Below are 10,350 nucleotides of genomic sequence, written 5' to 3'. Positions count from 1 at the left end.
ATTGTGTGTTGTGTGTGTGTGTGTGTGTGTGTGTGTGTGTGTGTGTGTGTGTGTGTGTGTGGGAAAGTGTTGTATCAGTAACTGGTTGGTAATAAGCTGTAATTGTGGAGCATTTCAAGATGTTTCAGTCCCTCTCACCACTTCAGTCTTCTTCTTTTCACTGTACTCAAGAGATACTGTGTGTGCCGCAGCACATAGACTGTGTGTGTGTGTGTGTCCATCCTTGGGGACCCTTCACAAGAGAATGTCCTGCGTTGTTTCTTTGGAAGGGTTCAGTTTCTCCTGCAGTAAGAGAGAGAGAGAGTGTGTGTGTGGGTGTGTGTGTGTGTGTGTGTGTGTGTGTGTGTGTGTGTGTGTGTATGTGTGTGTGCAGGACCACATTAAGACTAACAGATTCCCCAAGGCTTTAGCTCTTATGGAGGGCCCTGTGCACCTTTGCATAGACCTACTGCCTACATGCTCGCTTATATTAAACTAGAAAAGTAAAGTTTAAGATGAACTTTAATGTTGGCTCGACAACCTGACTTGAAAGTTGAAATTAGTTCTGAATAGTTTTTAAATTTGAAGAGTATAGTTTGAAAGTTATCTCAGACTGGTAAATATAATATTTTTAAATAAGTCTCTCATCAAGCCTGCATTTATTTAATCAAAAGTGCAGTAAAAACAGTAATATTGTGAAATATTATTACAACATAAAATGTGTTTTTGTATTCAAGTATAGTATGAAATATAATTTATTTCTGTGATGACAAAGTTGAATTTTCAGCAGCCATTACGTCAGTCTTCAGTGTCACATGATCCTTCAGATATCATTCTAATATGATGATTTGGTGCTCAATAAATATTTCTTATTATTATCAGAGTTGTTTAATATTTTTTAATTTTATTTATTTGAAATAGAAGTCTAATAAATACATTTAATAAATGTCTCCACTGACACTTTTTTAAACGCAGCCTTCCTAAATAAAAGTAGAAATTTTATTTGCAATTTCATTTAAAAAAAACATACTGTCCTCAAAATTTTGAAAGGTAGTGAATCCATATATATATATATATATATATACTGTTAGAGATATTTTTCATTAAAAATTGAAACCAAATGTCAATGGAAATAATTTTTATTTTGTGATTTTGTTAACTTGACCTGTGTTGTACGACACTATAAAACAAAGAGACTGTTTTGTCTTTTGAGGAACACGCAATAAGAATTAGCAAATGATAAGGAATATAAAGTAAATGTGTTCAGAGCTCTGAGATTCAACTCATCTGTTATTCTGTCTCTTCTTCAGTCAGAAGTTGAGTTTGTTGGAACGTGTGCGGCTGTCGACCCCGAGACCGTCGATGGTAAGGGCCCGTGTGATGATGCCTGCTGCCAATCCTGAAAGTGTGTCAGGGAACTGCGGGCCAGCAGAGGCGGTTGAGGAGAGTCCATCAAAAGAGGGCAAACCAGCAGCGTTCAGTAACAGAGAGAGATTCAGAACTGCTTTCAGAATGAAGGCCTATGCCCTGAGACAGAGCTCAGAGGGTATGACACACACACACACACACTCACTCACATACTCAAGATGCATTTTTAAAAGCTGAACTTCTTTAAAGTACTAAACTTTTTAACTAGTGCATACTTAGAAAAAACAGTACACAGTACTTGTACAGTTAATATGCATACTCAATATACATAAATATACACACTCTTAGCAATTTACACACTATAATAATAGATACTACTATAAATACACAAGTATAGTAGACACTTACACAATGCAGTTAATCTAACCTTGTTTTGTTGTTTCACTGTAGATACAGGAGGTCTGCCTGACCCCACTCCTGAGGAGAAGGGCTTCCCACCAGACATACTGCTGGAGGAGATGATTCCAACTCTCAAATTAGTCATAAGAGCATTGCGGTACACAAATATTAAATCTTGTGTCCATTCTTCTTTATGCACCAAGAGCTTGTAACACTCCAAAGAGAAAGGAAAAATTGAAATCACATCATATGACCCCTTTAAAAACCACTTGTGATCTTTTTTCACTTTTTCTTTATTTAATTTTTTCATTCTCTTTTGTTCTTTCTTTCTTTTGTTCTTTCTTTCTTTCATTTAGCAATAAATTGACTAAAAGTACTTTTACATTTAAAAAAAAAATCTATATTTAAAATAAATGCTGTTCTTTAGAACTTCATACAATTCTGAAAAAAAATCTATCACCGTTTTCAAATATTTTAAGCAGCACAACAGTTTTTAATACCTTGATAATAATAATAAATGTTACTTTTGCACTAAATCAGAATATTAGAATAATATCTGAAGGGAAGACTGGAGTAATGGTTGCTGAAAATTCAGCTTGGTCATCGCCGGAATAATTACATTTTAAAATATTTTGAAATGGAAAATAATTATTTTAAAATGTAATATTTCATGAAATTACTTTTTTCTGTATTTTTATAAAATAAATGCAGCCTTGGTGAGCATTACATTTACATTTATACAATAAGCAGATGCTTTTATCCAAAGCAACTTACAAAAGAACTTCTCTTTTTTTCTCTCATTTTGTAGGATCATAATATTCCTTTTGAGTAAGAAGCGTTTTAAGGAGACTCTGAGGCCGTATGATGTAAAGGATGTGATTGAGCAGTATTCTGCAGGACACCTGGACATGCTCACCAGAATCAAATATCTACAGACACGGTAACACACACACACACACACACACACATTAAAACATACACTCATGCACATTTTAAAGAAATACTATAGGAAACTTTTAAATGACTTCATGATGATAAAATGAGTCAAACATTTTTCCATTTCAAATTGTTCACTTGCATCATTTAAACTGTAACATATAATCTTCTTGTGAGTAAAATAATCTAATATTTGCTGTTTCATCTTTAGACTAGATCTGATACTGACACCAGGACCACCTCTCACTCCAAAACACAAGAAACCCCAGAAAGCACCATTTCCGTACCCCACCCAGCAGTCACCTAGGTAAAAGCTCACCAAACTTTAAGGAATATTTATTTTTATATTTTAATTATGTTTAAAACTATATTAAACACTATATTTAAAGCTACACTATTATTTTGCTAGAGCATAATCCTAATAAAACCACAACCATTTTTAATAGTGCTGTCAAACGATTAATCGCGATTAATCGCATCCAAGATAATATACTGTACATAATATACTGTATGTGTGTGTACCGTGTATATTTATTATGTACAGTATATATAAATACACATACAGTATATATTTAGAAAATATTTACATGTATATACATTTATATATTTATATTCTTATATTTTATATTATATTTTAATATATTTAATATATAAACATAACATTTTTCTTAAATATATACATGCATGTGTTTGTATTTATATATACATAATAAATATACACAATATACACACATTATGTAAACAAAAACTTTTATTTTGGATGCGATTAATCACGATTAATCATTTGACAGCACTAATTAATAATAATGACTAATTAATCCCTATATTGAATAAAGAGCTCTGCAGATATATAATTTATTATTAATAATTTAGTATCATTTTTTTATTAAATTAAGTAGATGTAACTATTCTCATTTATACTCTTTTCCTCAGATTTACATTCCCTCTCCATTTTTCTCTCTCAGACACGAGTCATATCTTGCCAAAGCAAGCCTGCCAGATCCTGAAGACCAAAGCATGATGGGTAGATTTGTGCGGGTTGAGAGACAGGTACTTGCGCTCTGACAGCTGGTTGTGTGGCCTAGCTAAAGTTGTTGTGCTAAACTCTGTCGTCGCCTCACTCACAGGTGGAAGACATGGAGAAGAAACTGGATTTCCTGGTGGATATGCATATGCAACATGACCTCACAGGCCCTGGCCACATGACCATGGAGCACTACGAACCCACGTTGACCGTCAGTGTCACAGGCGACCGTGTGTACTGCAGCTACGGCCCGCCGCCGCACAACACGCCGCATTACACGCGCTCCGACGCCAACCCGCCCAGACCGACCGTCCTGCCCATCAGCCCACTGCCAAGCCACTCCTCGTCCTCCAACGTCAGCCAGTCGGGAGGCCGCAGGGTGGGAACGCCACTGTCGCTGTTGTCGGTCACTCACGAGGAGCTGGAACGCTCGCCCAGCGGATTCAGCATCTCCGCCGAGAAAGAGGAGGTCACGGGCAAGGCCTCAGGGTTAACGGCAGGGTCGAGCTGGGGCCGCGACCGGCGCTATTTAGCTGAGGGCGAGACGCACTCTTTCTAAAGACTACAGACTCTGTACAGCACAAAACGACACAGACATAATACTCGTCATATCTAAATATGTATCCACGTCACGCTTTACCCCTGCAAAGCAAAGAGCACTGCATGGAATGCATGAGTTTTATCTCTAGTGGTAGACACCGCACTTGGCAGATCGAGACTCTGTGGTTATATTTGACTGGGAACTTTAAGGGAGGAGAACACAACAGATGCTATGCCATTTTTGTAAACATTTATTTTTCTATTTACACATCTTTTCATATGCATGGACTGCATGACTCATCCACGGAGCAGCTAAATGTATCGACGTCTCCTCCGGTTTGCACTTGCTTTTGAATACTTGGGTTTGAGCACATCTTGAGCTCGTTTTTAGTTCCTTTTGCAGATTGTACAAACCTTTTTACTCTGGTCTGCATGAACTGCACTCTGGGACATGTCATATTTTCGCCACTAGCTGTTTTAAGGACCAAAAGCAGAGTCTCAGTTAGGAATTCCTCAAGTGTCTGGCCTTAATCCAACCAATGAGCACATCCCGCCTGTGAGCGGCACATAAAACTGCCGGCTCAATGAATATTGCCACTATCGTAGGACCAGCGTTCCCATGACAACTAGTTTCCTTACGGTAACCCTACATCAATCGCACAGATCATTCCAGGGTCAATTAACTGTGGGAAATGATCAAACTTTATCCTTAGACAGCAGAATTATTTTTTAACATTGACCAGTTTACCTATCAAATTACAATAATTATTAGTTACACTTACTGAATGTTTTTACTCCAAAACAAATACTTAGATCTTCCAAAAGGTTTCACATTGAACAGATCATGCGTAAATTCAGTGTTCAAATGTGAATTTACTGTCTGTTTTTGTTGTAAAATTAATTCAGTCTGTATTGTCAGTTTTTCCCCAGGTTATTTTAGTATAATTAATCTTAGATACTACTATAGTTTTTTATATTAAATTTTTTTTTGTATATTTTCCATTTCATTTTAATTTTAAACTTGCGAGTGTTTTTTTATTTTTTATTATTAAATTATTTTGGTTTTAGTTTTTTTTTTTAAGTACAACAAGTTAAATTAAATGAAAATGACAAATGTTGCCCTGGCAAATAACAGAAATATTTTTTAAATATTTTATTTCTGTTAATTTTTATTTTAAACTATTTTTTGTTTTAATTTTATGTTGTTTCGGTTAACTATAACCACCCTGCCCCTGGTTATGGGTTCTGCATATCTACTTCCATTTATTATCTAATTATTTATTTTATAGTTCACAATGTCGAAACTTGATGTTCAGTAAATCTTGCACAAATCAAATTTTGCAACTTGCATTTAGGGTTTGAGATAAATAGTACTAATATTAGTACTAATATCTGTATACCTGTAACAACAAAGAGTTTGAATTCAGAGAAAAAAAGCCATAAAATGGAAATGAACAATTACTCTTAAAGTTTTAGTTATTTCATTTATTGGTCATTTTGACCATGGATGTTTTTTTTTCCTCTCTTTGTTCCATTCTTTCCTTCTCTGTTACTCTGTCTGCTATAAGCCTGGGGTTATGATGAGGTCAAGGCAGTAAAATGAGGTTTAATATGATGTTAGATGCTTAAAGTGATGAAGTTCACCAAATGAAAATGACTTTTTTCTTCTGTGGACACAAAAGATATTTTGTCTAAAAGAAGAATGTTTTTGTCCATACAAGAAAAGTCAATGAGGCCCAAAACACTGAGACATTTTTCCAACTATCTTCTTTTGTGAGAAAGAAAGTCATACAGATTTGGAACAGCATGAGAGTTGAGTAAAATGAGGTTTAATATGATGTTAGATGCTTAAAGTGATGAAGTTCACCAAATGAAAATGACTTTTTTCTTCTGTGGACACAAAAGATATTTTGTCTAAAAGAAGAATGTTTTTGTCCATACAAGAAAAGTCAATGAGGCCCAAAACACTGAGACATTTTTCCAACTATCTTCTTTTGTGAGAAAGAAAGTCATACAGATTTGGAACAACATGAGAGTTGAGTAAATGATGACAGAATTTTAATTTTTGGGTGAACTATCCCATTAACCATCCTATAATCCTGCGATCATGAGACTAAACACTGCCGCTCATCATCATCTCAGACTAAACACTGTTATCAAGTCAAACTCAAATATCCATGATCTCAAACTAAATACTGTTGTCATTATCCCAGAATAAACACTACAATCAACTTTTTATTTCAAACTAGTCACTAAGCACAGATGTCCAAACACTGTTATCCATTACTATCCTTAACTGAACCAGCTAAACTAAAAATCAGTCACAAATCAGCCCAATAAAGCGGCCCGCTAATATCTTTATACACTTTATCTTGGATTAAAAACTGTCAATTATTATCTCAGACCAAACAGCTGCCCATTACTATTATTCACCTGCTCTCTGAAAGTAAGAACTGCTATCTGATTTTCTCTCTGACTACTGACTGCTGTCTATTCTGATCTCAGACTACTGATGTACACAGATACACTGCTGTTTATTGTTTGTGCCTTGGCCTTTTAGAGCACCAGTCCCTCTCTGCCAGTCATTACGTTCTCTTCATCATGAATCAAACCTGCCATCATTTTGCTTTTTGGGCCATCCATAATCGTTTTGCTCTCGGTGGTATCAGTAAAGCATCTGTTCATTTTCCTAGGACCTATTCGGTTGTGTATTTTCCTTTTGAAGAACCAACAAATGATGTTTTCGTTCTCTTCTTTTTGGTTTCAGATGAAATTATTTCACACTAGTGGCCTTCTAAGCTCTTATATTCATTCCAGTTTTTGAATAATAATCTTTATTTACATTCTGGTCAAGGCCAGTTTTAATAGTTTAATTTGATGAGATAATATGCAAATGTTATGACGAACTTGATTTTTTTATGTTAAATCTTTAAATTGCACCAGTTAGTAATAAATATATATTAAAATATACATTGCGGTTTGTTCTTGTTTAATTAGAAGTCCTCAATTATGACTTTGTTTAGAGACAGATGCTGCTGCATTTAAGTCAGTGTTGTTGGGGAATGTTACATTTGAAAGTAAGTAGTAGAGTTTAGAATAAAAAGCAACTAGTTATGCCACATTATTACTTATTATTAAATGTAACATTTATTGTTGCATAAATCTATACAATGCCATCCAAACGTGGGATCTGTAAGGTATTTCATGTTTTGAAGATACAATAACTGTTCTATTTTAATTCATTTTAAACGTAATTTATTCCCGTGATGCAAAGCTGAATTGTCAGCCAGCCTTCAAATGATCCTTCAGAAATCATTCTAATATGCAGATTTGGTGCTCAAGAAACATTTCTTATCAGTATTATATACATATAACTGCTTAATATGTTTGTGGAAACTGCGATAAAAGATTTTTTGATGAATAGAAAGTAAAAAAAAAAGTTATTTATTTGAAGTAGAAATACTTTTTAAATGTCTTCACTGTTATTTTGCCTGCAGAAATAAATATTATGAATAAAGAACTTGTATTTTAGCCAGAAGCAATGCTTTGAAAGCAAAACCTTTTATTAATGGACTGGTTTCTTACTATACAAACACCCAGCTTTTCGCTTCACAAGACATTAATTGGTGTACTGGAGTGGTGTGGATTACTATGTGGATTAATTATTGTGATGTTTTTATCAGCTGTTTGGACTCTCATTATGACGGCACCCATTCACTGCAGAGGATCCAATGGTGAGCAAGTGAATAATGCTAAATTTCTCCAAATCTGTTCTTGTAAAAAAAAACTAATTTATATCTTTGACGGCCTGACAGTGAGTAAACTTTCAGCAAATTTTCATTATAGGGTGAACTACTAGAGAAATATAGTGATCGCAAACTTTTGAATGGTAGTGTACTGTATATGGTGACATACAGCATATTAGATTTGTTGGTTTAAATATCCCATACCTTGAAAACAGTAACTGAAAGTAACATGTGTTGCTTGTAAAACATGACACTAAAGATTCCCAGCTGAACCGACATTTAGCATCGCCTGGTCACCAAAGAGCCAGTCACTGAGTTCAGTAGAGTCGCAATAACAGAAAATAGCTGGAAATATTGTGCCGAACACAAGTAGAGGGGTTGTTGTGGCAATGGCCCTCTGCCTAGTTCTTGGTGTCCAGGACAACAGAGTTTCCCAGGCCTTGCGCTGTCCCAGAAACCATACGCTGCCAAACAGAATGTGCATGAGAAGAGAGGCTTAGTGTACAGGACGTGTGATTTTCATATTTAAAGAAAGGCCAAAAGTGTCAACTTCAGGGCTTTTTGGACAGCTACATCTGCAAGAGAAAAGAGGCTATACTATTAATTCGTCCAAATAAAAAGAAAATTGGCTTTTGGGGATGTCTGAAGTAATTTGAAATCGCATCTATGAAACCGTTATAGTGAAACCGGCATGTGTGTGAGTTTGTATAACTGTGTGTTACATTTAGCAGGAGGGAGAGAATCTATATCTGTGAGAGTTTCTTTGTGTGTGATTGTGTGTGTGGGAGAAAGAGAACGATTCTATATCTGTGAGAGTATCTGTGTGTGTGTGTGTTGGGCTGAGAACAGGTCCTCTGTGTTTGCCAGCTGAGCTCAGGTGACACACTGGAGGGCTATTACAGCCTGTTGCCCTCTCCGGGGACCATGATGCCCTGCTGGTTCTGTGTGTGAGTGTGTGAGAGACAGCGGACAGCGAGCAGATGTCTGTCTGTGTCCTGCAGTGTCTGCGTCTCTCTTCTGCAGGTGAGTGTGTTTTTTTATTATTGTTTAGTTCACACTCTTCCTCACTCTCTCTGTGTTTCAGCTCTCACTGGCACTTAATATACAGTGTGAACTTTTTAAATGATTATTCATTTTATTATTTCTAGTGTAATTTTAGTTTGGATGAATAATTCTGTCTTTTTGGCAATTTTAAGATGTAAATATCTCTTTATAATATTTTTGTAATTGATTTAATCAGTGAGTTGCATGTATTTATTTATGTATTTATCTATTTATGCAAGTATATATTTATTTATAGTTCCAGTTACTGAAAGACACACTTTAGTTTTGTTTTTTTTTAATGTCCATCATTTCACTGGTGGTAATTGTCTGCCATGTCAAATGTCAAATATGCATAGAAAAATAACCAGATGTAAATAATAAACTTCTGAAAATTATTTTTCCCTCTCTCTTTATCTCGCCATTTTCTGTCTCTATTTGTATTAGAATTACATCAGGCATCTGTAGACAAAATCTGTAAGACTGACTGAAAGATTAGAAATCTTAACTGTAGCTATTCCAGACCAGCATTAAAAGGATTTTTGTAGCTAAATTTCTCTAGAGGATTGAGCTGGTGCTGTTGTGATGCTACTAATGACGTCTTTCATCTTTAATGATATTTGTTCAGCAGCAGTGAAAGACTCATTTTAACTTGTGAACATCATGGTCTGTGTACAGAGCTAGAGAAGAGCCGCTGATTCAGGCTAATTGAGTTTGCCGTGACTGATCCACTCTCTGTGGAGATTCATTTGAAGTGTGAAATCTTGTCACACTTGGCAAACATGTCCAAACCAGAGAGGAAAAAAACTCTATATTTATTTGTATTTTTAATCAAACAAATGCAGCCCTGGCAAGCATAATATAATGTGTGTTTGATTTTTGTGGGAGAAAAAAAATAAAAAATAATAGAATAAATTAATCTAAAAAAGCTCTCTTTTTTATGCATTGTAGAGTATTTATTATCTTAGCATATTTTCTGCATAATTTACAGCTATTTTGTATATCATGCTGAATGTTTGATGTTTTTATTATTCAAATTGAGAATTTATTTCAATTAACTGATTTAGTTTACTTATCATAAATGGACAAACTGTGTTTTAATATTATTAGACATAATAATAAAAATAATAATAATCCTACTTAAAATAAAAGGCAAATAATGCCCATGAAAGGGAAAATACTGTACCTTATATAATAATAATAATAATAATAATAATAAAAGATCAGAGGCATTCCAGGCTTGATTTAAATATTTTTATAGTTGTATTTCTTTTTAAACAAGCTAGTAGTTAGGCAGTGCAGTTCACATGCATTACT

The 10,350-nt window shown here is 34.8% G+C and overlaps 1 protein-coding gene across 1 annotated transcript in view; it reads left to right on the top strand.

The window, feature by feature from the left end:
- The window catches only part of LOC107660218 (potassium voltage-gated channel subfamily KQT member 3-like), a gene marked incomplete at its 5' end in the record, with an annotated part of 44,523 nt that extends 40,258 nt beyond the window's left edge, over nt 1-4,265 (top strand). Inside the window, 6 exons of the mRNA XM_016449480.1 lie at nt 1,290-1,525; nt 1,798-1,903; nt 2,555-2,686; nt 2,894-2,989; nt 3,648-3,732; nt 3,810-4,265. Coding sequence (XP_016304966.1) covers nt 1,290-1,525; nt 1,798-1,903; nt 2,555-2,686; nt 2,894-2,989; nt 3,648-3,732; nt 3,810-4,265 — 1,111 coding nt within the window. The remainder of the gene's footprint in view (nt 1-1,289; nt 1,526-1,797; nt 1,904-2,554; nt 2,687-2,893; nt 2,990-3,647; nt 3,733-3,809) is intronic.
- Nucleotides 4,266-10,350: the final 6,085 nt, after the last annotated feature.

Source organism: Sinocyclocheilus anshuiensis, unplaced genomic scaffold (genome assembly GCF_001515605.1).
Source record: "Sinocyclocheilus anshuiensis isolate Anshui unplaced genomic scaffold, SAMN03320099.WGS_v1.1 scaffold850, whole genome shotgun sequence".
NCBI lineage: Eukaryota > Metazoa > Chordata > Actinopteri > Cypriniformes > Cyprinidae > Sinocyclocheilus > Sinocyclocheilus anshuiensis.
This window is presented reverse-complemented; position numbering and strand designations above follow the sequence as displayed.